The 25,862-nt window shown below is 48.3% G+C and overlaps 4 protein-coding genes across 4 annotated transcripts; 1 reads left to right on the forward strand and 3 right to left on the reverse strand.

Moving 5' to 3' along the window:
• Positions 1-467: 467 nt before the first annotated feature.
• Positions 468-5,757, reverse strand: LOC131284388 (PAX3- and PAX7-binding protein 1). Its single transcript, XM_058313243.1, has 8 exons — positions 5,269-5,757; positions 4,341-4,684; positions 3,343-3,601; positions 3,065-3,241; positions 2,273-2,992; positions 1,031-1,772; positions 617-940; positions 468-525 (listed from the first exon to the last, which is right to left on the reverse strand). The coding sequence occupies exons 1-8, from the start codon at positions 5,585-5,587 to the stop codon at positions 468-470; spliced, it is 2,943 nt and encodes a 980-aa protein (XP_058169226.1). The 5' UTR covers positions 5,588-5,757.
• A 302-nt stretch (positions 5,758-6,059) lies between these two features.
• Positions 6,060-7,578, reverse strand: LOC131287219 (dihydroorotate dehydrogenase (quinone), mitochondrial). The gene is made up of 2 exons (XM_058316251.1): positions 7,376-7,578; positions 6,060-7,289 (listed from the first exon to the last, which is right to left on the reverse strand). The coding sequence occupies exons 1-2, from the start codon at positions 7,400-7,402 to the stop codon at positions 6,120-6,122; spliced, it is 1,197 nt and encodes a 398-aa protein (XP_058172234.1). The 5' UTR covers positions 7,403-7,578; the 3' UTR covers positions 6,060-6,119.
• A 791-nt stretch (positions 7,579-8,369) lies between these two features.
• LOC131287142 (zinc finger FYVE domain-containing protein 1-like) lies at positions 8,370-14,057 on the forward strand. The gene is made up of 6 exons (XM_058316161.1): positions 8,370-9,043; positions 10,664-11,943; positions 12,378-12,576; positions 12,670-12,934; positions 13,210-13,368; positions 13,479-14,057. The coding sequence occupies exons 1-6, from the start codon at positions 8,996-8,998 to the stop codon at positions 14,018-14,020; spliced, it is 2,493 nt and encodes an 830-aa protein (XP_058172144.1). The 5' UTR covers positions 8,370-8,995; the 3' UTR covers positions 14,021-14,057.
• A 1,573-nt stretch (positions 14,058-15,630) lies between these two features.
• Positions 15,631-18,996, reverse strand: LOC131286123 (leucine-rich PPR motif-containing protein, mitochondrial). The gene has a single exon (XM_058315011.1). It carries the CDS (start codon positions 18,994-18,996, stop codon positions 15,808-15,810), a length of 3,189 nt encoding a protein of 1,062 aa, XP_058170994.1. The 3' UTR covers positions 15,631-15,807.
• Positions 18,997-25,862: the final 6,866 nt, after the last annotated feature.

Here is a 25,862-nt window from a genome sequence, read left to right on the forward strand (position 1 = left end):
GAGGGTAGGATGAGGTGGCTGCCGTCGGGATTGGGAATCTCGTTTGGGAATGGCAATCAAACGGCGGGTGGAGGGTGGGGTGAGGGGGTGCGTTTCGGTTCGCTTTCATCATCGATTGATCGATTGATCGCGTGCAGAAATAATTGAACGAATGCCATTCGATTCCGATTTTTCCACGTCATTCATAACGTTCAGAGCATATGGATTTTATTTTCGTGCATGTGATATCATTTGCGTATAAACAGTTATCAAAAGAAACACTCTCGACCACGGTGGTCCAAAGGAGGCCAGGCCAGTAGCACACATACACACACACACGCACATGGCGTATCCAACTTTCATCTTCGTTTCATTGCTTTGTTAATTAATACGTCCGAAGTGTACGCAAGGAAAGGTCCCTTTTTCAACCCTTCATGGACAATGGGTATGGCTGAAGATTCCCGCCATTCTTCCGTCCACCTTCCGTACTACGCGGAAACCACGTGCAGACTGGACAGTATTATGTGTATCTGTTCGATCAGTTCCCTAAAGAGGAAAAGTGGAAAATAAAACAGAATAATCAACCTCCCGATCGTAATGAAGCAAAACGGAACGATCGTCTAATTTCGACACATACCCATTGGGAGGCGTCGCTGGGTCAAGCCGAGATTCCAAAAGTCGTAACATGTTGACGAACTGATCTAAACTTTGCACGATCAACCCGGACGGGCTGAGCCACACGCGTGGCAATGTGTACACGATGGTCGACGCCTTCCCGATGGCGTCGGTCGGCAAGCAGACGCGCATCCCGTTCAGCAGGTAGCGGTTCAGCAGCGACCCGATCGCCAATTCGTTCAATGCCGAATCGGCCAGTATTCCCTGCCAGCTGGTGATGTTGCGGAACAGCTTCAGTCCGCTGCAAAACTGACGCTGGAAGAAGGACGATTTGGCCTCCTGTGCTCTGTTGTGGGGGGTAGAAGAAAAACATGATACTTCCTATTAATACAAGTCGCTTCCCGGGCGTGACCGGGTTTACTGAGTGGCGCCTTACTGCTTGGGGAAGATCGGAATAAACACATCGTTATCGATGGATTGCTTCATCTTGTCGAGAATTGCTTGAAATAGTGTCCGCAACGGTTTGCAGGTGATGCGCAACGATGGATAGTCCCGTGCGAGCCGTTTGAGTAGACGCACCAGGCGGAAGGTTTGCGTCGTGGACAGTGGATCCCAACACTGCTCGACCAGGGCCGTCAGCTTGGGCAGGAATATCTTTTCCACCAGCGTCGGTACCAGGCGCACGTCAGGATCTTCGGCCAGCTCGTCTTCGGTGGCACCCGACGACGAGAGGCTACCGAAGAGGACCGCCAGCCGGAACCACTCCTCACCCTCGAACTCACCGACGGTGTCCGAGTGAAGCGGGTTCCAGGTGATATGCTGAAGGCGTACCAGCGGGCCGAGTATCTTCGGCAGGCAGAGGCTCACGTATGCATCGCTGTACGCGGCCATATCGTGCACGCGCCACTGTTCGAACTTGCCCAGTATGGCACCGATGTCGCAGTACTCTTCGGTCGCGTCGGCAAACACGTCCCGCGTTTCCAGCTCGACCGTCTGCAGGGCCGCTTTGTAGCGAGCTGCTTCCATGTCGGGGATTTCGTCATCACTGGACATCCCGTCGAGGTGACTGTCGGCCGTTTCATTTTTCTCCCGATCCCTCCGGCGCCGCGTGCGTCGTCCTTCGCGTTCCGCTGCCCGTCGCACTCGCTCTTGATCGTCCGCAGGTCGTTTCATTGCTTCTATTTTCAACGGAGGGAAAGAATGAGCGAATAAGCAACATTCCCTAATCTACGTACAGTGTCGAACAAAACATTAAGAGCACTTCCTTACACTAGCTTTCGTTAAAAATCTAGATAGTGTGGGTCTCGTCAAATTTTTTTTCTCGAAAAATCGTTTTTTATAAAAAAAATTACTCGGTCAACCACTTTGTTGATAATCCATCCCGAAGTTGATCTTAAAGACTTTTCTTAAATTCAAAATCTCCATTGTAGAAACAAAATTATTGTTTTTCCGTTCGACCAGTTCCGAGAATCAACTTGATCCGGCCATGATTTTCTTAGAGGTCATTTTTACCGGGTTTTTCAATATTTCAAAGTAGAATGTTTTTTTTAATTGCGTTTGAAGTTTTAAAAAGGAAGTATAAATAAGTCCTTTATAGTCAACATAGTAGAGCACCCATGCTCTTACAGTTTTACTCGACACTGTAATGCGCTTTCATAGTTTTTGCAAGGATACTTACTATTGGCATCGGTCATTTCCTTCACCTGATCTCGCACATCCTGCCGACGCCGTTCGATAAGCATGGCCGAGTGTTTTCCCAACAGCTGCAGGGCACGCTGCTCCAGTGCGGTCACCAATGGGACCTTTTCGTTAAGACACTCGACCAGATCCGTCACGTAGCAGCGAAACTCTTGATAGAAACGATACTTGGCCGCAGCGATCGGCGCTTTTTGTTCGCACGCCCGATGATCCATCTGTAGCAGCTTGATCTCCTTTGTAATGTGCTCGACATCGTCATCGTGCTTCCGATTTAACTCCACCGTCGTACGGTGCCGTTCGGCTAGCTGCGTTAGAATTTGCTGCGGCATCCGAGGGCCAGTCGGTTTCGAGTCGGCCGAAGATTTCTGACCTAAACTGTGACCGATACCGGGCCGTTTACTGCTGCCCGACACTCGACTGGATAGACCGCCGCTAGACGCCGCGTACGCCTGCTCCAGCAGTGCGGCCGTCGAAAGGGCACGAACGCCGGACGTGCCCTCGTCCAGATCGTCCACCATCATACCGCCATCGGAGGGGGACGATTTATTGTGGAACGTCTGGCTGAAGCCGCTGTGGATTAGGTACTGCGAAATGACCGACTCCTGCTGGGCGGACACGAGTTGCGCCCCCGTGACACCTTTGCGAATCTGCTGATTTTCCCATTCCTTCGTTTCCACGTCGGAATCCTCCGCATCGGAGTCTATGGACAGAGACGAAAAATCGAAACTGTAGCGACCGGGGGCGAACGGGCCGGTTTTCCGTCGGCTATTACCTTCACGTTGCACCGCGTAGAACTGCTCCCGTCGCTCCTCCCGCTCTTTGGCACCGGTAATGGCGGACATGTCGATCCGATCGTCATCCTCATCCGACCCGTCACCATCACCATCTTCCTGGACGGTACGCTTTTTGCTTTTGTCCTCCTTGGGCTCTTCCACCGGAATGAATTCACCTGTGGGAGGAAAGTGAAAAAAAAATGACAAAAACAAACGAGGACAGTTAGTTTAATTGTCCCTCCATCCAACGCCCTTTTTCCCCTTCCTTCTATCATACCTTGTTCGCGTGCCTTTTGCCGACGCTTTCGGGCAGCGTGAATCATAGCGGCATCCGGTATGACACCATTTTCCAGACACATCTTAAAGTTATCCTGCGGCTTCGCAAACCGATGATGATGTCCACGCTGCTGCCCGGCTTCCTGTTCGACCGCATCGTGCGATTCCTCGTCCTCCGAAGACATGTCGTTCCGGCCGGCGCAAAGTGCCGCCCTGCCGTTCAGTATCAGATTCGCGGGGTCCGTTTTCTTGACCACCAGCTTTACCGAACGAAAATGGGGGTCGTGAATGGGGGAAAAGTAAGTAAAAAAAAGTACTATATTAGCGAAAATCTTGCAATGGCTTCTGTTTTAAGTGAAGGGAAGTTTAAGGACCAAGGCGGACGGCAAGAACAACAACAACAGACAAGGCAGTATTTGAGGCGCGGTGAAAAAAGCGGTGCAATCCTTATGGTGGCGCAGTGAAATCCATCTTTTGATCGGGGGGATTATTGTGGAATGCAGATCTAATTTTAGAAAACAAGTTGGCCATGGAAGGATTATTTCGAACGTACTGTTTGGAAAGAGTCTATGCTAGAAAACGATCGTTTATGGATAACAAAAAATCGGCTAACGTGTGGGCAATTATACTAAAATGCACGGCGCAAGACTATGACCGTAGGTTAATGGGAAGTTAGCTTAGGAGAAGGAAGGAAAGTTAGCTTAGAAGAAGGACTTGATCTTATTTCGACACCAAGCAACGCTCCATCGCTTGCCGCGATGTGGTAAATGTGGTGTATGCTTTACAGAGAATATGAATTAAACCGGAAAGGGATACACGCATACGGGAAATGCATGGGAACTAATGAAAGGAAGGCGGTGTGTACGAGAACCGGGTGATACATGGTACGAAACACATGTTGTCGAATGTATCGTTTTGTTCGATCGTACCCGATCGAGTAAAATATAGTAACAAATTAAAGAAAAAGGGTAGTAGAAAATTGAATAATAATAACCTTACCACAAAGTCGTCTGTGCGTATTTCTGTTTGGATATTAGAGCTAGAATTTTCACACTTTTCTCTTTTTATCTTATCATTACTGTCGTTGTCGTACGACAAGCTGGTGGAGGGAGGAGAAGAGGAAGGATACTGCTGCTTGCTGCTGCGCTGGTTTGCCGTGGTCGCCGCCTTGCTGCCCATTGCAGCATGCTCCGAAGGGGCGGACGAATGTTGGAAGGTGCTTGGGGCCGTACCGGTGCCATTGCTCTTCTCCATGTGCCGCTTCCTCCGTCGTTCCTTGTCGAGCGATTTCATCACCTTCTTACTGTGGGAGGACTTTTTCACTTGGAAAACTTCGCCCTCCTCTGTTTGGTTTGGACAAGATGGACATCGGCATCGGTATCGGCATCGGCAGTAGGAGTACCATGTTTACACGAGATGAAAGAGAAAAAAGAAAGAAAAAACGAACGGAAAAATGTGCCATTAAATGGGATCCGATTTTCTACGCTTAGGTCGGCCGGCTGTGGGACGATGAACGAGAACATCATGAATAGACCTAGACAGTGGCCTACTGCGGTGCGCAGACACTTTTCTTTTTTTTCGGAACACTTGATCACTGGGAAATTTTTGGTTTTTTCTTCAAACGAAACGATTCTTGTCGGCAGTGAACAAATTGATTCTTCAACACTTTTGCTTCTTCATTCCTCTTGCGTTATCTCTTCAGGCACACTATAAATTTTCAACAAAATATTCCGATTTCATTCTGTAAGATTTCTTCGCATGGTCGTAGCTATTCCGCCCCCCAGAGGGGAAACACTCCTGCAAAGAGCGTTCCCTTCCAGGAGCAGGATGGTGGTGGACTACAGAACACTTGCCCATCAACTCGCGATGGTTAGGTTTGTTTTGAAGTACTTTGTCTTAGTTCAAGAAGTAAATAGATGTTTGTTACCTTCGTCGTCGAAACTAAGTAAAGAGGGTTTGGTGATCGCATTCGATTTCGACGATCCAACACCCTTGGAGGTGTCCGGTTTAGTGTCGGTACGGTGTTCTTTCCGCTTGCGCTCGGAGGACGCAACCGCAATGGATGTACCGCCGGATGATACCATTGGTCCTTCGGGTGCCAAGCTCGGTTCGCCGGGGGAACCATTGCCATTTCCAGCGGCGTGTGCGGTATCCTTGCTCGACGGATTGTTCTCCTCATCTTCGTCGTCGTAACCGCTGAAAACGCGCCTCTGAATAGGTTTTTTCGGCTTGCGGAACAGCGACATTGTCGCGTTTTGCTGAGGTGTTTGTGTGTGGAATTGTGTGCTGCCAACGTATGATGTGTTTCACTAGTATTCCATTGACCATCGGATAGTTATAACACATAGATCACTACGGGGCGTAGGAAGCCCCGCCAGGGAAATGGGTTTTTCGCAGCTTTTTGTAGCTGGGAGTATGAAAATACGTAAAAAATAATCCAGACAACTGCGTTTCCAGTCTATGGTGGAAATTTTCCTTAGTTTGACAGATGCATTTTAGAGGTGAATGCACGAGAGTGGAGTGAGCGGTGCAGATACATCTGGTATCGGTTGGTCTAACGTGCAAAAACGAGATGCATCATAACAACCATCCGCAGTAGGGTTGCTTTCAGAGCTACTGCGTATATACCTTTGACTTGAGTGCTCATAACGCTAATTTTATAGCAAATGAAAAAAGTTAAAACCGAAAAAAACCTCAATACTCGAACACAATTTCACAATTATGTACAATATATATTTCGAAACTTTTTGCTTAAACTAATTCCTGAGAATTTCACTTTTAAGACAAATACTTGTCGGCACCCTTTCCAACGGCATCCTGCACGCTCGAGTAACCATGTTGCTCCAGCAAGGCATCAAGCTCTCGTTTAATTTTCGGCACCACCGGCGGTCCATGGAAGATGAACGATGTGTACAGTTGCACTGCACTGGCGCCGGCTTCAATCTTTTCAAATGCATCTTCACCCGTAAATATCCCACCCACACCGATGATGGGCACTTTTCCCTGCGTCATCTTGTACACCTTGGCGACCATCGCAGTGGATCGTTGTTTCAAAGGTGGCCCACTTAATCCGCCCAGCTGACCGGCATTGTTGCTTTTCAACGTTGTTGGCCGGTCGATGGTTGTGTTGGACACAATCAATCCGTCCACGGCACACGCTTTGATCCGAATCACGTCGACAATTTCCTTCAGGTCTTCGTCCGACAGGTCCGGCGCAAGCTTCAACAATATCGGCCGCCGTTCGTTTTCCGGTAAGGTAGAGCGTGCTTTCAGCACCTCCGTCAGTAACGTCTGTAGGGTACCTTTGCTTTGCATCGCACGAAGACCGACCGTATTCGGGCTGCTTACGTTAATGACCAGATAATCCGCCAGGGCACCGAAACGCTTCACACCTTGAACGTAGTCCTGTATTGCGTCCTGGGAAAGCTTGTTTTTACCTAGATTGATACCCAGGGCGGCTTTTTTTCCTGTCTCCTGTTTTTCCCGTGATTCACGCAATCGGTCGTATACCACATCGTGGCCCTCACTATTGAACCCATATCGGTTTACGATGGCCTTGTCTTCGTTCAACCGAAATATACGTGGCCGTGGGTTACCCGGTTGCGGCTCAGGCGTAACGGAACCAATCTCTACAAATCCGAATCCAATCAGTTCTAGCCCGGGGACGGCCTCGCCGTGCTTGTCAAAACCGGCCGCAATTCCCACCGGGTTGCTGAAGCTTAATCCAAGCAAGTTCGTTCGCAGCCGCTCCGGATCCTGATACTTTGGGCGAAAGAGTTTCCATTTCACTCCAAGAACCGCTAGATCATGGGCTGTTTCCGGTGGTATTAGCCTCACGAATGGCATAAACACGCCGTTGTAGAATTTTTCATCTCCACGATACACGCTGTACGCGCTGAACACAGCTGCTCCCAGGCCGGTGACTTTTATTAGTGAACGAATTTTATGCTGGAGTTGTGAGGGTGATGGAACCAAGAATAAATAACTCTTATCAGTACATTACGGCATGCTGTCCCTGAGCAAAATTCGTTTACCGGTGTTCTCACGCGGCATGCTGACATGATGGAGGCGCAGTCTGCAAAACACTGAACTCGAAGCGATCAATTCACCTGGCCACGTTGGATTGGTTGTTTCACTATGGTACAGCTGAGTTGAATATATTATCTCGAGAGATATTTCTTTTCCGGTTCCGAACTGTTTGCAAAAAAAGTGAAAGTGCGATCGGAAGGTTGTTTATATTTCCTCTTTGGAACTGATATTTCGTGTCAAAAAATGTTTCGTAATCATGTATTGAACCCTGCAATAAAGCTCGCGTTTAAACGGGCCCACTTGAAGAGTTTAATAAGCCGGGCGGCAGACATATTTGGGAGCGCTTTCAACAACCTTTTGGTTTTCTATTATTAACAGCTAATTTTTAACGAAACATATAAACTTCTAATGTTTCATATAATGGCTTACGAACTGTTAACAACTGATATTCTTCTAAAATTGTCTACCTTTGGCGCGCTTAGAGTTGTCAATTGGAATCGCCATAAATGTCAAAAACCTTTCACTTTTTTTGCTTTGCTTTCAAGGCAAAAATAGACCCGACAGTCTCCAACTGTGTGCTGCGTGTGATTGTTGCTGGTTGTGCGTGAATCAGCGGAGTAAAACAGCGAAATCAGCAAAATTCTTATCATTGTATGTTTGAAGTTTCGCGTGATTCTTTGTGTCGCACTGGCTAAGCTCCAATCGCTCGTAAATCTTTGTGAAAACCATGTTACCGTTGGCGGGAAATGGGAAAAATCGGTAGTGCCAGGCAGTGCAAGGAAAGTGGAATTATACTAAACTCCGAATTCCAACAGCGCGTCGTCTAGGTCCACTGGATGTTTTCCGATGTAAACTTTAATGATACTGCATTTCTGTGAAAATAAACCTTAGTGCCATTGTGCTACGGTACACTTTTTGGAAGTGTGTTCCCTTGTGAGGTGCACTGCTTTCATCCTCCATCGCAGCAGTACGGTGAATCGTGTGTTCTTTGTTTACGTTTGGTTCGACACAGAGCAGGTGCGTTCGAGAGCCATACGAATTCTGTAGTTCCTTCGAATTCTCGTGAACCGGAAGTGTTGTGAAGGATTTCCGTTTGAACTGTTGCGTAGTAGAAATATCAACCAACCCGTAACACACACACAGCACCCCTCTTTTTCGCTCTAACCCTCTCTGACACTCTCACACGGAGCTTCAAAACCCAGAGAAGCAGCAGCCTCTTGACCAGCCAAGGTCACGAAACGACCGTGCTGAGCAGCTTTTATGTTTACGTTCTCCAATCGCCGTACCGCGACGTCATTCGTAGGGAGGAAGGAGTAGTTCGCTTCGAGAGTGGTGGCTTTTCTGTGTGAATTTTCTGAGAAAGTTTCAATCGCAGCCTATATACTGTCGTCGTAGGTTAAATGTTCACGTAGTGGTAGGAAAATTCAAGGCCATACAGGGGAAGGGTTCCGGTGTCCGGAAAACAGGGGACACCTGGCCAGCACGAAGTCCCTAGGAAACGAAAGGCTTTGGAAGAAAGCTGACAAATTACACCAAGCTAAGCAATCAACGCCTTCCCTGGCGGAGTGAATGTTGTTGGTGCCGTTGAAGTGGAGTGAAACCGGAGCCTGCTCGGACCAGCAAACATGATGCAAGCGGAGGATAGCGACAGTCTTTCGTGGATCAGCGATAAGGTAACTAAACACAGCCCTAAACGTACCCTGACCCATATATTTGCACAGTTTTAGGCGGCAGTAATCGTTTCTAAACTACCCCAGTGGGAAAGGAATCTGTCCGTGGTTGATTCCACTGTAGCGGTTAACCGATCTAATGTCGGCATAGTTCGGCCTTCGTTGCGATGTGGCAAGCTTTTGACCGTGGTATGCCTCGTGCGATTAGGTCAAGTTTGAGGTTTTGATTCCCCTACAACTGGAGGAAAGATTGGATTGGTTCTAAAACACAATATCCACAGAACACACTAAATGAGCTATCTGAACAAACGGTAACAAAATCCATTGAATTCTAATGGCCAATATAATTTAAATCCACCGTTCGTTCATGCTGCCACCCGCTTAAGGTTCGAACCATTCATTATTCCAAACACGCATGGTAAGTTTCAAGGATTTCCTGCAGACGGAAACACGGATGGTTTGGTTGGTCGAATTAATAATTTTCTCTTAAAATAAATTCATTACGCCATATTTTTTAACGCCACCTGAAAACATCCATAGTTCAATTTCAGTCACCTTTTTCCAAATTAACTCATGATTGTCTAGAAATGCTGCTTACTTGACCTACTTTAAGCCAACCTGCAGATGTAAATAATGGAGGGATGTTGAGCGGTCCAGTTCCAACTCGAAACCAAAACATTGCACATTAAGAGAGCCAACTAGGATGGAAGATCGAATCAAAAAGCTTTATGACAAGATCATCTGTATCAGCTGGTTGAACAGCGGACCCGCCTACTCGATCTACTCGCCAAACATGGTACGGCGGAAACGGAACCTTTTTCATGACAACGACGGAAATATTTGTTTTCGGTTTCAGCTCTTTTGCCGCGCGGACGTAATTCCGTTCCGGTGCAGTTGCAGTTGCAATCGGCTACCGGACTGACGTTTTACACCGTAAATCGAATGAGGTCAAATGAAATGGCTGACTGTGTTAACTGATTAGACAGTCCGGAGAGAGGGAAAAACAGAGAGAAGGCACAGAATGAGGGAAGGTATACCATGTTCGATTTGTTGCGCCTCCAAAGGTTGTTGTTGTTGTTGGTTGTACAATTTGCCCACACAATCACGGTATCGCAATACTACGCCATACTTCGGTACAGCAAGGCACCGATGGGTGTTAGCGAAGGGAAATTAGGGATGGTGCGACGGTAGCGAACGAAGTGGCGCAATAAGGAGAGGGTAAAACACACCCCGTGCCCTCCCCGAGAGGTTAAGCCCGTGAACCTCTGGGCCAGAGGGGCAAAAGGATTATTGCATGACTATTGTACATCATTGGCGGCAATGGGAAGGCGAGGAACGGGTTTGTGATAAGCCACGGGAGCTGATATTTTTGCAAGAGAGGGCCGCCTCTGCTGACGCAAGAAACGTGGTGTCAGTCGTGATCGTGCCCCGTTGATGATCTGCGCAAGACCAATGGTGGAAAACCAAAAACAGAAGGCTCGTTCTTTGCGCTAACCGATAAGTAATTTATAATAGAATACTTTGTAGTGAAAGGGAATAAATTCTATCTGCTGTTAATGCGAAATACTGTAATCCAACATTCTCTGGGATTAATGAAAATATGTTTGGTTTGTTCCATTGCAGCATCCGACGGTCGGTAGCTCCATCGTGTCCCATCCACCGGATATCGTGTCCGGGCCGTTCACATCGCTCACGCTCGACTGCGATGACATAGACGACCGCCGATCGCCAATGAATGGCCCGACCGATGGCAAGAAGGAGCGCAGCTTCCTGCTCATGGACGAGCAGGAGCGCGTGTGCGTCAAGTCGGCCGACCAATTCTGCCGCCGGCTGTCCGTATCGCCCGACACCAAGCTGAAGGTGGTTTCGATCTTTGGCAACACGGGCGATGGCAAGTCGCACACCATGAATCACGCACTGTTCGGCGGCCGGGATGTGTTCCGCACTTCGGCCGAGCAGGCCTCGTGCACCATGGGCATCTGGGCGGCGTTCCAGCGTCAGAAGAACGTACTCTGCCTCGACACGGAGGGCCTGCTCGGTGAGACGATCAATGAAAATCGTCAAATGCGAATGCTGCTGAAGGTACTGGCCGTGTCCGACATCATCATCTATAGGACGCGCGCCGAGCGATTGCGCACCGACATGTACAAGTTCCTCGGTACCGCTTCCAAAGCATTCACAAAATACTTTGCCGGTGCGCTGCAGGCACTCGACCTGCCGGGCCCACCGCAAGCACTCGGGCCGGCTGTCATTATCTTCCACGAGACGCACAATACGGAGGTGCTCAAAGAGGACGACGACGGCAAGAAGGAGGAAGATATTTTGCGCGAGCGTTTCGGCAAACTCAAGCTGGAGCTCAGCGCGTTCAGTTCCCTCCGGTATGTGGGTGTACGGACGTCGAAACCACCCACCAACTACGAGCCACTGCGGATGGTTTGGGAGAAAGAGATCCGCAATACGGCCGTCCGGTCACCGCGGCTCCCGCGCGTCGTGTTCGAGGCGCTGATGGCGCTGAACAATAAGTTCAATGGTGACCTTAGCCCACTGCCCTTCCATGCTTTTCCGGAGCAGTACTTTACCTGTACGTCGGTGTGCAAGTCGTGCGACGCGCGCTGCCAGCTGTCGATGGGTCATCTCGAGCTGCGGGAGGACCACCGGTCGACGGGCTGCTGCAAGTACCAGCATCAGCACGAGAACAAGGTGTACCTGTGCAATCGGTGCCACGTGAACGGCCGCCAGGTGGTGGTCAGCATGCAGACACAGAAATCGACCGATTCGTCCTGGATGGGGCTTGCCATGTACGCCTGGAGTGGGTACGTCATCGAGTGTCCGAACTGTGGCGAGATTTATCGTTCCCGGCAGCATTGGTACGGAAACCAATCGCCGGAACAGAACGCCGTCCGGTAAGAAACACTTTGTTATTGGTAAATAGCAGTTTTTTTTAATGCTCACGTTAGTTAGTTTGATTATTAGATGAATAGGGCCCAGTTCAGCTACTTCATTGGTAATTCTCAAACTATTGTATTTTGTTAAACCCCATGCTTTCAAGAAACAAACTAAACAAACGTGAACGTAATTTCACAAGTACCGTCGTTTTTTATGTCGGGTTATTTTAGGTACTTCAAAGTTGGACTTTTTGTTTGTTTAATTTTTTAAAAATTATAATCAAACTCAATTTTAACAATCTGATCATTCCACCGAAGTTTTGCAGACATCTGGTCCATTTTCAGTGTAAACAATAAAACTTAATCTGTCCCTCTTTCTATCACAAACTTTATAGAATTGAAATTTATTTTTACAATTTTTTTTTTCTCTCGCTTTACAATTCACCCAAAAGCACCGAAATTGTGCACGTTTGGAACGATGGCGGTTTGCAGCAGCAGGGCCCGAAGCATTCCGCTCAGCTCGTCCTCGACGGGGTGGCCTACATCACCGATGCGATGGCCAGTGTCGGTTCGCAGCCGACGAAGCTGGTCAAATCGTGGGTTACGGACAAAATACGGCCAGCGTACTGGCGTCCGGACAGTGAGATTATTGTAAGCACTCGACATTATCGATCAACTGCCTTCAGCGAAGCAGAATTGGCTTGGATGTTATATCCTTTCGTTGTTTTTTCCTCTTTACTGCAGCACTGCAAAGGATGCATCAGCAACTTTGAGCGCCTCGGGCTAAAGAAGCACCACTGCCGGAGCTGTGGGGAAGGATTCTGTAGCTTTTGCTCGAAACACGAGATGCCCGTCCCGAGCCGTGGTTGGAACTACCCGGTGCGGGTGTGTAATAGCTGCTGGAACGACGGGCGTAACGGTGGAAGCGTCGGAGGAGCTGCCCATGATGGGACGGCGGGGTCCAACGGAAATGATCCAGAAGATTTGCAGCGGCGGCACCAGAATGGAGGTTGGTGTAGAAATTTAATCAGGGGTGTTTTGTAGCGAAATATCAATGGATTCGTGTAGGAGATGTCCATTCCTTTTCTTTCCTTCTTGATCATTTTTTCGGAAATTCGAGAGGGGTTCTTGTTGTTTTTTTTTTCTTTCGATAATTGCCATTCAAAATTACTCTGCTCCTTGCCGACCCCTTTTCTTCCTCTTCTGCCTCTGTCCCTCCTCGATGCGATCCTCGACCGGGGGATGATGATGATGACGGTGATGATCGTCCTTCATCGTCGTTAGATCGCGGACCAACCAGTACTGAAACACCTGACCTCCTCCTGACGTCTTCTTCTGCAGGCGATGGCGTGGACGAAGCGAACAACATTCTCGTGCGACGGTACGGTGAGGTGGTTATTAACACGATCAGCAATATTGGAGCCGTGTTGGAGTATCCAAAAGGTAAATCATTCCATCCGGAACACATCACGTTCTCGATTGTGCATCCGTTGCTGCAAAAACGAAGCTCTAATCCATTTATCTTTCCTTCCATGCAATAAAACTGCTTCTAGATTTCATCAAGGAATCAGCACGCCCTTCGTACTGGGTGCCGGATGCCGAAGCGCTGAACTGTTTCATCTGCGAGCTGGAGTTTGGATCACCGGAGGAGCTCAACACGGTCTACCCGCTCGGTAAAGTGGATGCGGGTTGGGGTCCCGTTAGCAGCGGGTCATCCGGAGGAAGCAACAAGCGCACATCACACTCCCCACCTTCGTCATCCTCGTCCCCTGCACCATCCCCTGCTAGACGCAACGAAAATGGGACCAACGATTCGCGCCGTCAGCAACAGCAGCTGCCAACGTCGTCATCCACCACCGGAGGCGTCTCCCCGGCCAGTCACCACACAGTCTCGATGGCCACCCCAGTGCCATCATCCGCACGCTCCACTTCGTCGGCCTCCGCGTATCGAACGATCGATCGGCGAAGGCACCACTGCCGGGCGTGTGGGAATGCCGTTTGTGCGAGCTGCTCGCAGAATCGCCGACCTGTCCCGAAGCGCGGTTGGCTGAGCGATGTCCGTGTGTGCAACGGTTGCTTCACGACGGAAGATTAAACGCGCAAACCTGTGTCGATGAATGCGATGCCACCCGTATAAAAGTGTTTCCCATGTATCCCTCGCTCATCGATACTGCCCTCTCCTCTCCACCGCAATTGGACTGGTTGAGGTACCATCATCATGCCCATTTTCATTACCTAAAACCGCGAAAACACTACAAAACCCAATTTCAACGAATTTGTTGACCTGACCGACGACCGATGTCTCGTCACGTCAACATTATTCGGATGTATCGTGTTTTTTTTTTTTGGCCTACGGGAGACAATTCGCAGCCATTGCGAAGCAACACTATGTCAACCGTTGGAACCGTTGAAAAAAGTACAGAAAAAAAATGTGATTAAATTTTATATTACTCTTGTTTGCCTTAGCCCGTAACTTCTATACCTAAGAGAGTTGGATTCGTGCCGGCTGAAATGTGAATGCGATAAACGTGTGAAGACTAGTATTTTTTCTCTTGTGTTTCATAAAACGAAATAATAATAGTACCTAGGTTTAGATAAGCCGTTTATAGTTTTTTTTTTTGTTTTTTTCCTTTCTTTATAGATTTTTTTTAAATGAAACTTTTTGTGTTTCACTGCGAGACACAAACAAAACAAAATGCCACTAAACAAACAAGCGATCCGCCGATCTATAGTTGAATTTCCAATGATACCGCGAACCGTTGTCAGCAGCCTGTGTTACCTCCCCCATTCGATGGACGCTAAAAGCATCCCGTCCCAAACACTTCGATTAGTAAATGGGAAAAGTGTATGTAAGGTAAACGTTAAATTATCCTACACTGTTCGTCCGTATGTTGCACTGCCTGGCTGACGAAAAATAAAATAAAAGATAAAAAAACATACAGGCACATACTGCAAGAACAAGATTAGATCTTTAGCATTTGAGCACGCGATTGGCCGCCGCAGGGAGATATCTGCAAAGGAACAGATATCTAACGAGCCGAACATATGGCAAAAGGAAAAGATAATTAATACAATGTGCGATATTCGTAGTTAATGTAATGGGACGTAATTGTAGCCGGTGGGTATTGTGTTGTTTAAATACAGCAAAAAAGTACACAAATATATATCTATATATTTCGATAACTTCAGCGATTGCGTGTAGAATTGTATGTGAGGGGCAATGGAAAGAACGTTAACTGTAGCCGGGAGCACATTTTTTTTAGATAACATTTAAGGCGATCAAGGCAATGCAAATCATACAGATTTAAAAAATATCAATAAGAGTTTAGTGTCTCAAACATTACTTCGAAACTCTTCACTGTTACCGGAGTGTAATTGAAAATCCATAATGGGCAATAGAACTGATGAGAAATTGGGTTTCTTCTTTTCCCTTGAAAGGGTCGCAAATTTGATCACAGGGGATGTTATTATGCTACAATTCTGTAACATTGTAATTACACCTGCAATTCAAATGTGTTTGCATTGCAATGCATCAACAACACGCCATCACGATCAAGACATAAAAATAGCATCGAACAATCAGTCAATGAAAAACATGCAACATTCGGTTGAGCGTCCCATGGCATGGTGCTATTTTTATGTGGCCCCATGATTTTGTTCGTTTGTCATTGTATTAAAAAAAAACTGCATTAGCTTCGAAATCGAGTCATTTTATTCACACCGTCGGCTCTAATTGGTTGTATTTGACTTATCAATATGCTAAGATGTTATGGAAACACATGGCCCACTCTGTTTCCATTTCCTTAATTTATATACACTGCTTTTCTGCTGTTAGAAGAAGACTAGTTCCCTACGACAAGTACGTCCGCCGGTTTCTCTTGGTCATTTAAGGTACATCTGCAAGTTCGCCGGTATCTCGTAGTTGTTGGCCTCCAGCAAATCGGACAGCTTGCGGGCAAAGTCCGTGGTAATCTTCAGCTCGTCCTCGTCGTTGAGCAGCCGCTGGAAGAGCTGTACCGCCGCCTCGCAGTTGTTTTCGCGCACGTACTGCGCCAGCACGAGCTGCAGGAAGTCATTCTCGCGCACATTCGCCAACCCCTTGCTGCACTTGGCCAACCGCAGCACCACATCCAGCTTGCCACTGTTCACGAGAAACTCGCACTGCGTCAGAATGTACTCGTGGTTGATGCGCACCTCCGGATTAATCAACATCCGGCGCAGTTGAGCCTCGGTGCCGGCCTCCGCCAGGGCTACGATAAGCGTGTTGTTCGTGTTGACCGAACCGTGAATTTGCGACACCAGTTGGATGGTTTCGCTGAGCAGTGCTTTGGCGTCCTCGCTGGGAATGTCCGGTTCGGTGCCATTGGTTAGTCGCACCAGGAGCGTGATTATTTCCAGCTGCAGTGGCGTACGACGTTTTTCCTTCGCTATGCGCTGGAACTCTTCGATGGCGGCCCGTTGCTGACCGGCCAGCAGGTACTCCCTCAGGACCGGTCCGAGCAGCGTATTGTCGTACGTGCAGTAGCCGAGCTCGACGAGAAAATCCAACATTTTCTGGGTGGTGTTTGGTGATGCAACAGCTGCTGTTGACGACGGTTGTTTCCGACGTTCCTTGGCTGCCCACTGGGCCGTGTTCGTGAGGAGGTTCCAAAGGTTTTTGCCGGTAGTGCCACCGTCGGCTCCGCGCAGTTTCCCTCCGGATGTCGCCCGTTCTCGGAGTACCTTTTTCGCCCCATCGAGCTGACCACGCTCGATCAGCAGTGCGGCGTAATCGATGATCTTGTGATCGTCCACGATGAAACCGGGGAACTGTTTCTTCAGCTGCTCCAGCGTACGACCGGCCTGCTCCGGATCGCCCACCTTCGTGTACAGCTCGACAAGCGAGGCCAGCATGCCGGAGCTCTGCTCCACCTTTGCTTGGTCGCACCGTTGCTTCAACTCCAGGGCACGTTTGTGGCGACCTTCTCGCACACAAAGCTGCAACAGTCGCCTTAGAACACCGCGCGTGTTTAGCTTCTTCTGCTCAAGCTCCACCAGATGGCACTCGAGCTCGTCGTAGTTCATGTCCCGCGGGTGCACACTGATCGTATCGAATAGTTCCTTCGAGAGGATCGTTAGCTGTTCGTCCGTGAGCTTCTTGAGTAAGCTATCGATCGACTCGGAGGTGGCGGGTTTACCAACCACAGCCGTTCCTGGAGGAACCCGGGCGAAATGATTCTTCAACACACCTGCGGCCATCCGCGAGAGCCGGATTTCGAATTTCTCGTACTCATTCAGCAGCGAGCGGAGACTGTTGGTGTCGTGTTTGGACTTTTTATTGCTTATCACCTCCAGCACGAGCTGGCCGGCGAGATCATGCCGCGGATCGGCCGCCTTATCCTTGAGCGCCCGAATGAGCTCGCAAAGTTTTCGCTGGTGGGCCGCCGATCGATTAACGTTCGCCTGCAGTATCAACGGCCACAGGAGCGTTTCTGTGTCGAGCTTGGTCGGGTACCGGCGAACGATCGTTAGCACATCGTCGAAGCGGTTCTGGTAGAGAAGGTGCGAAACGTATGGCGTCATCAGGACGGCCGTGCGAACTCCACAGTCTTCGAGGATCTTCAGTGCCGTCCGGGAGTCCTTGAGCGTCACGGAGAGTTTGGGTAGCACGTAGAGTGTGATCGTTTCTTCGTCCGGTTCAACCTTTAGCTTTTGCATCAACTTCAGCACACCCAAAATTCCTGCCTCGCCGTCGGATTGCGAGCGCTGTAGGAACAGTGGCCAGAAGTAGTGTGGCCGTAAGGCTTCGAGCGGTGCCAGGGCGGCCAGAAGGCGCGAAAAGGATGGATGGGCTGCCTTGGCCGCACACTCGCAGGCCACATGGTACGCCCTTAGATTCCTTTCGGTACGAATAAGCATTGCTAGTAGTTTGTTCAACCGCTCGAAGGGTGCATTGTGACGCAGCATGTCCACCATAAGGAAGGTCGCATATCCGTCCGTGTTTTCATTCGCCAGAAACTGTGGCGCCGGAAGTTCTTCCAGTAGCATCAGAAGACCATCGTAGTGACCAGTATGCACGAGCCCACTGAGGACGTTTCTCAGCACCGGATGAATCTTACTTTCGCTGGCAATTTCCTCCGGTAGGAGTTTCAGCAACACCCGAACCATCTCGACGTTTGTCTTCTCCACCGCCAAGCTGAGCAGCTCCAGGATGTGTTTCTCGTTCAACTGGGAGCCTTTTTCGCGCAGCATCTTCAACACCCGATCGGCCATGCCGTCCTGCAGGAACGCTATCATCAGCTCGCCGTACGTTTCGCCGTTGGCCGACATGTTCGCGGCACTCATAGTTTCCAGCACCATCTGCACACCATCGAGATCGCCAGCCCGACCGTTCCCGCGGATCATCAGATTGATCAGCTCGATCGTCAATGGAATTTTAAGCTCCTTCATCATATCGCGCACCAGCTTCATTTCGGCGATGTCACCCTTTTCGGCCAGCGCTGCCAGCAGCGCCTGGTAAAGTTCGGCATCCTTCTCGATCGGGCCCATACTGTCGAGCAGTGCCGGCACATCGTCGATCGTTCGCTCGTTTTCCCGGTACACCTGCAGCAGGATCTTCCAGTGGACGAGCCGCGGTTCACCGAGGTAGAACCAAAACTGTTCGAATACCCGCATCCGCGTCTCGAGTGTTTCCGAGCATAGCAGCGTACCGCAGCACTGCAGCAGGAACTCATACGCATCGGCAGGGATTTCGTACGGTTTGGCGAGTAGTTGATTTAACTTTTCCAGCTGCACCCGCCGGTACACGATCGCATCGGAACGCAGCTCCTCGATGATGGTGGCACTGTCTTTAGTTTGTTTGCCGGTGACCGGTTGGCGATCGATGGGTGGTGAGGTGGCATTCTTGGCGGCCTGTGGTACCGTTTGGCAAAGGCGTACCGACTGCGAAAGTAACCGGGTGGCAAGGGAAGCGGGAAACTGTGGTAGAACCGTTGGGAAATTGGTTCCGGCCGCCCGTTGCAGCACACGACGTCCGACGGTTACGGCACACAGTCGATGGTGTCTGGTTATTGCTGCCCGTAGATGATTCATTTTTAATAAACAACCACCACGATAGGATCGAGCAGGATCTTACAACTAATTACGACAATCGAAGCAACCCGACTGCCAAAACCGAAACGATCCGCTCGTTGAAGCGGCAGTGATTACATGAACGGCGTAGGAAAAACTCGCAACTCGACCGCCCGCTTATGTTTTGACAGTTTGAACTGTCAGTGTCAGTTGCCGTTGTTTACTTGCGCAAGTTTGCAGCTGTGTGCGTGTTATCGAACGCTTTTTCCCTAGAAGCACGTGCTCGCGGCGAATTGTGATGTAAACAAACCGCCTTCTACCTGACAGCTACAACAAATTCCGATACAAATTTCCATTGCACAAAGTGTGAACTTGTTGAAGGAAGTTTAATTTATAGTAAGGTAACATACACGATCCTGCGCTAATGAGTTAATTTTTCCTAAAAGTTTTAAATCATTCTTTGCGTGTTGTGTTTTTCTGAAGCGACGAAGTTTTGTACGGAAATGTTTTCCCCTCCGGTTTACATGATTCAGTTCAGTGGCTGATCTGCTTGACTGCCCTGCGGGGTAGGATGTCCCGGCGAGAAAAAACTGTGTAGATGGTTGCTTTTCGGGTGTGCCTGTCCTGCGTGAGTCCGCGATTCGAGACGCAGGTTCGAAGCATCTTTTCGCTTTCTTTTTGTTATTGCCGAAAATTTTTATTGACCTCGCGCCGTTCACTTTTCCCGTGCGTTTTCAACCGTACACACACATGTGCGTCTCGCGCTGGGACTGTTTTGCTGTTCAGTTCGGGTGTCAAGGCGTTGCGGGAGGGCACACAGCTCGATTAGATACCGTGAAGTGGACGCATACTACGGCTGTAGTATCAGCACACGGTCTGCGGCGTCAGAAGCAGCAAGCAGCAGCAGCAGCAGCAGTAGCAGCAGTAGCAGCAGCATCGGCAGCTTTGGTAGCATTGGAATTGAACTGAAAACTTCTGGTACAGTCCTGCGGTGTGTCGTGAAAAGTGTTTGGAAGTGATTAATGTGAATGCAAAGCAGCAGAAAAGACAATACGTTCACGGTGTGTAAGGCGTGTGTCGTGAAAGCGAAATTAGCAAACTATCCACGTGTACGGGAGACGCTTTGCGTGCAAGACGTAGGGACAGAACCATCCGGGGGATTGGTTCGCGGTGGTGTAAGAGCAGAGACGCCACGGCGGATTGCGTCTTTTATTTTTTTTTTGCGTGGCCTCCGCGCAACCCCATGCTGCCGTCGAGTTGGTTGTTCGTTTGGTTGTGTTGATTTTTTTTTCTGGGTCATCGCGGTGTGGTACACCCCTTCCGCGTGGTTCCGGATACCCTCCGGGTGAGGTGCTGGCAAAAAAACAAGGCAACGAGTTGTCCACGTTTTGTTTTGAAAGGTAAGTAAGCATCGCTCGTTTTTTCATTTGAATAAACGCTATCTGCTACACTGGTAATTAAAATTTCGCAGGGTGGAACAAATATGTACCACCTTCTAGTGATTCTATCTTTTTTTGGTCTACTTTGAAGGTGTGCGTTCCTTGTCTAACAGCACCGCATGCTACGGCTACCTTGGGTCGATTTTCTGCTAGTTGTTTACAGCATACCCTTAACAGAGGGAACGGAGAGGTAGAGAATGGGACGAAGGGAAATAGTAGAACCCACTGACATAACGATGCTACGAGCATCGGCGTCGTAGTAGCCCGTTGACTGGGGCGTACGGAGATTCCATTTAATTCCTATCTCGCCGGAACTGGAGTGTGGAACGATGCGATGATAGTGCATCTCGTTAAATGTTTGATAGATGATTGCGTACGTACGGGTGTGGAAACCAACCGGGACCATGTGACCAGCGCCTCATGCTTGGCCCCGAACCGGGCTTGGTACGAAAGCAGCAGTGTATTGAGGAAAAAAGAACGCGTAAAAACTCTCAAATGAACCGTATCGTCGTCGTCATCGTCATCATCATTGCCCGGTGATTTTTTGAGCGTCGACGGCGACGTCGGAGGCGGCGGCAGACGACGTTACGCATTGCTTCGCCGTCTGTGTTTGTATGTGCACAACATACAACATGTCTAGGGGTAGGGGGCGGGCGGGTGGCTAGAAGCCGGTTCCGGAGGTTGGATTGCGGCAATCATCGGGCATGGCAATCTGTGATACACGCATCTCGTTTGATAGGAGAAGATTCCGCTGCGCGTAAACGTACCGATATGTGTCCGTGTGTTATTTCTATTTGCTCAGGGCCCCCCCTTCAGGCACAGTGGTACAACCGGAGGCGTCAGACACACATTTTTTAAAAGAATGTTTGAAAGTTGTTACCCTGGAAATATACTTAATTTTGTCACCGAGCCTCCCTTTTACTTAGGAGCTAAATCGATCTATCTATGCACTGTTGAGACACAACACACACTGCTTTGTAAAATGCCTATGAACATGTTTTTTAAATCCATTTTTAAAGTATCTAAGTATCCTCAAAGTAGGAGAAAGACATAAAAATCTTTATTTAATATTTCATAAATTCAAATAATCAAAGTAAAGTAAATGATATTTAAAAATAGTCAAACTTGAGCCTGATGAACAATGCTCCTTGATGTTGGACATTTTACCAGTTTGTTGTTGCCGCTCCCTTTATAGGTGTCATAACTATTGAATAGCAATGAAAAACAAACAAAAATAAGCTGAATTTTATTGGCGTTTTATCTTTCGATACTGAAAATCTCACGCGCGTCTGGTAGCTTCCCAACTTACCTGCTCGCAAAAGGATAAAATACTTTCTCGTTTGTTGAACGTTCCGATTTTCTTTGGCCAAACGACGACACGCGAAGCCATTGTGCTGCCGGGGGGTTGCCTTATTTCTCTTATTTTTCCTCTGGCCTCCCTCTAGTTCGAGGCCGCCGTTATCTAAACCAGCGACGCTTGGGTGAGAAGCTGTATTTTGGCGACGCGACAAGTGTCGAATCGAAATCGGTATCGAACGCGATTTCTATTCAATGCTCGCCGATCGTTCGACGCCAGCGGGGGTGGAAGTGCCGGGCGAGGGTGAAGAGAAGCTTAGCAATTAAATTAGTATTTGCACGGACGCGCCACATGAAACGGTGAAACGGGAAGTGAATTTGTTCGCTATTTTCTAGATTCGATTTTGCGTGTTCACTATCTCCTTTTTTTGGCTGTCGATGACGTCCGAGTTTGCGATTTTGGCGTTTTGGGAGCTCGGCGGATTTGCTATGTCGGTGTGGTGGTTGTTTTTTTTTATTTTAACATCCCCCAAACGACCTCCCCTCCCCGATGCTGCCAACAGTCAAGGCGCCGCCAACAGTCACGCATACTCCGAAATCCACGGACGCAATCGCGGCCGGCTACTTATGGCAACATCCATCCGGTACCGTCTTGATCTCGTTACCCCCGGCGAAGGTTCAATCGTCCGCGGCAGGCAGGCAGGCAGCCCCTACACTACCGTTTGGCCTCGATCGTAGGCCGCAGATGTGTGGAAGAAGATCACCGCGACTTGGTGTGGGGCACCACGATCGATGTGTAGTGTCTGTTTGCGTCCATGGGTTGTTGTTGGTGTTTTGTCTTTCACTTTGTTGTACTTTTCTCTCCCGCCCCGTTACCGTTTCTTTTTCGAACGAACACAGTGGCGACCGCCGAGTCGCGTTTGCATCCATCATCGCATGCAACCGTCGACGAAACGCTCGGTGCGCGCATTCTTATACCAATTTAGCTGGTGGCGTCGTTTAGAAGCGGAACCACAGCTTGGCATCGCGCGAAAGTACGGCCGAACGACGGTTTTCCTCCATCATCCCATCCATGTATTGTGCTCAGTAGTTGTTAAAAGTACCGATCAAGTTTGACCGGTTTTGACGTTTTGATTTCGTGAACTATGTGCACGCGCGCACAGGACAAACGATATCCCCACGTGATTCAAGCGACTCAAGCAAAACGAAACATTTCGTACACAATTTTCAACGCCATTCATCATAGAGGTAAGTATTTTCCTACGTTCTTGCAAGCACGTGCTCGAGTTGGCTGAACATTACGTCACAGTTAATGGCGACAATGTGTGAGAGTCCGTTCCCGGCGTTTACGGCGAACTACGGCGAAGGAGGTTTACCTATTGGGAAATCGGAAGATGGCTGAAATAATTATCATTGACAACGTCATCTGTCATGCTGGTCCTTCGTTTTGGCTTGTTCGAGGGTGACGAAACCACATTTTCGGAAGCACCGTATCAAAGTCGGGCGTATCAGTTTTTTTTTTGGTTCTATCGAGCAACATTTTGTGCCTGTTTTATCTCGGAGGGCGGGGTGTTTGTAACCACGGAGGACACATGACGAGAGTGTTTCGTGATTACGGATGCGGATAAACATAAACGCGAGTGGGTTTGACGATTGACGATCATTTGACGTAGAGCAATATTACTTTACTTAAACCTCTGAAATTGCATACTATGAAGAGACACATTAAATTAATAAAGCTTCTCACATTGAATGATTTATTGAAATATTATGATACTTAGTATAAAATAGATGTTTTTGATGTTATGTTGAAAAAAATCGATTGATTGAATAGTGTTTTGAATAATTTAGTTCATCATGTTGAACGTTGATTTTCAATATTGAAATGAAATTTTAATTTACCATCGAGATTTGGGTTGATTGGTTACCCTTCGATTTCTATTTGCTGTCCTACAAAATTCCTATGGAGTAAACAACAAAAACATGTTGTTTGATTTTTTTTAGAGTTCTATTTCAGGATGTGTTCTATATTTATCATCGCACATACCCTGCGAAAGTGAGCTAACTGCACTCAGGACAACAAACACGACAAGCACTTTCCAATGTATGGATCCCGGTTTTGAGTTTTTGTTTTATGCAACGACGAACGGTTCTTGCTGACTCACAGGTGCGAACCATCTTCGCAAACACGATGCACTTCCGCCTGGCGAATGCATGCTGGCATGTGCCAACCCGGCCAGCATGAAGGTGTTATGTGAGTTCGACTAGATGCCAGAAATTTGCATATGGAAAATCGTCTCAATCCTCGAAATGGGCCGAGATGGTGCGTGGTGCTTTGGAAATAGGATGCTGCAGTTGTGTGCAATATCGTTACTATCTGTTGGATGCTTATTGTAGAATTGTGTTTATTCCCCTATTGTTATATTGGGCTTCTATTGACCCAATGGCAGATAGACTGGTTCACGATATTTATGACACTGCCTTTTATCGATACATCGGATTTGAGTTGAGGAAATAAAAGTCGAGAGAGTGATGCTATTTGTTACCTGCATTTTGGTCGTAATTGAAAAATAATGGGAATTTGATAATATGATAGCATATAATATATCTCATAATAAATTTCCTTCCGAGGGACCAAAATTGAACAGGAAAGTACCCTTTTGTGGGGAGTTGTTTGTGTGGTGTCAGTGAGAGTGAGGGAATGAAAGCAAGGAATAGGGAGTCGAGAGTCGGGAGTCGGGAGCTGGGACCGGGGAGCTACTTGCAATAAATTGAAGTTCACGTCCCCGCGACTCATGTGTGATTGATTCCGGATTTGCTCCGGGACAATTCCGGATCCGCTTCCGGATCAATTCCGGGTCCGCTTCCGGATCAACTCTGGATCCGCTTCGGTTCTATGCTGGAACCGCTTAAGATTAATCCGCTCCGGATCCGCTCTGGATGTATTCGCTCCCGGATTGATCCCGGATCAGTTCCGGATTCGCTCCTGGGTTGATCCATGATTCTGGATTCGCTCCGGATTCGCTTTGGGTCTATGCTGGCACCGCTCCAGATTCGCTCCGGGTCTGCTCTGGATCTGATTCTGGATGATTGATTCCGGATTTGCTCCCGGATCCGCTCCGGGTTTATTCCGGATTCGCTCCGGGTTCATTCCGGGTTCGCTCTGGAACTGCTATGGATCTATTCCGGATTCGCTCTCGGATTGATTCCGGATTTGTTCCGGATCCACTCCGGATCTGCACTTGGATTGATATCGGATTCACTCCGGATCCTCACTCGGATTGATCGCTCCCGTATCCGCTCCGAGTTTATTCCGGATTCGCTCCGGATCTGCACTTGGATTGATAGTTTAGTTCATCATGTTGAACGTTGATTTACAATATTGAAATGAAATTGTAATTTACCATCGAGATTTGGGTTGATTGGTTACTCTTCGATTTCTATTTGCTGTCCTACAAAATTTCTATGGAGTAAACAACAAAAACATGTTGTTTTTTTTTCGAGTTCTATTTCAGGATGTGTTCTATATTTACATCGCACTTACCCTGCGAAAGTGAGCTAACTGCACTTAGGACAACAAACACGACAAGCACTTTCCAATGTATGGATGCCGGTTTTTATTTTTTGTTTCATGCAACGACGAACGGTTCTTGCTGACTCACAGGTGCGAACCATCTTCGCAAACACGATGCACTTCCGCCCGGCGAATGCATGCTGGCATGTGCCAACCCGGCCAGCATGAAGGTGTTATGTGAGTTCGACTAGATGCCAGAAATTTGCATATGGAAAATCGTCTCAATCCTCGGAAAGGGCCGAGATGGTGCGTGGTGCTTTGGAAATAGGATGCTGCAGTTGTGTGCAATATCGTTACTATCTGTTGGATGCTTATTGTAGAATTGTGTTTATTCCCCTATTGTTATATTGGGCTTCTATTGACCCAATGGCAGATAGACTGGTTCACGATATTTACGACACTGCCTTTTATCGATACATCGGATTTGAGTTGAGGAAATAAAAGTCGAGAGAGTGATGCTATTTGTTACCTGCATTTTGGTCGTAATTGAAAAATAATGGGAATTTGATAATATGATAGCATATAATATATCTCATAATAAATTTCCTTCCGAGGGACCAAAATTGAACAGGAAAGTA

This window comes from Anopheles ziemanni, chromosome 3, assembly GCF_943734765.1.
Source record: "Anopheles ziemanni chromosome 3, idAnoZiCoDA_A2_x.2, whole genome shotgun sequence".
NCBI classification, from domain to species: domain Eukaryota; kingdom Metazoa; phylum Arthropoda; class Insecta; order Diptera; family Culicidae; genus Anopheles; species Anopheles ziemanni.

What these genes read in the sequence shown, in the direction of transcription:
- LOC131287142 (XM_058316161.1), top strand. Translation starts at nt 8,996, where the DNA reads ATGATGCAAGCGGAGGATAGCGACAGTCTTTCGTGGATCAGCGATAAG. An exon ending in TTTCGTGGATCAGCGATAAG is followed by an intron (nt 9,044 to 10,663) that starts GTAACTAAACAC and finishes GTTCCATTGCAG; the next exon opens with CATCCGACGGTCGGTAGCTC. An exon ending in GTCCGGACAGTGAGATTATT is followed by an intron (nt 12,577 to 12,669) that starts GTAAGCACTCGA and finishes TCTTTACTGCAG; the next exon opens with CACTGCAAAGGATGCATCAG.
- LOC131287219 (XM_058316251.1), bottom strand. Translation starts at nt 7,402, where the DNA reads ATGTCAGCATGCCGCGTGAGAACACCG. An exon ending in CATGCCGCGTGAGAACACCG is followed by an intron (nt 7,290 to 7,375) that starts GTAAACGAATTT and finishes TCACAACTCCAG; the next exon opens with CATAAAATTCGTTCACTAAT.
- LOC131284388 (XM_058313243.1), bottom strand. Translation starts at nt 5,587, where the DNA reads ATGTCGCTGTTCCGCAAGCCGAAAAAACCTATTCAGAGGCGCGTTTTC. An exon ending in CTACGCGGTGCAACGTGAAG is followed by an intron (nt 2,993 to 3,064) that starts GTAATAGCCGAC and finishes CTCTGTCCATAG; the next exon opens with ACTCCGATGCGGAGGATTCC. An exon ending in ATTCCGATCTTCCCCAAGCA is followed by an intron (nt 941 to 1,030) that starts GTAAGGCGCCAC and finishes CCCCCACAACAG; the next exon opens with AGCACAGGAGGCCAAATCGT.
- LOC131286123 (XM_058315011.1), bottom strand. Translation starts at nt 18,996, where the DNA reads ATGAATCATCTACGGGCAGCAATAACCAGACACCATCGACTGTGTGCC.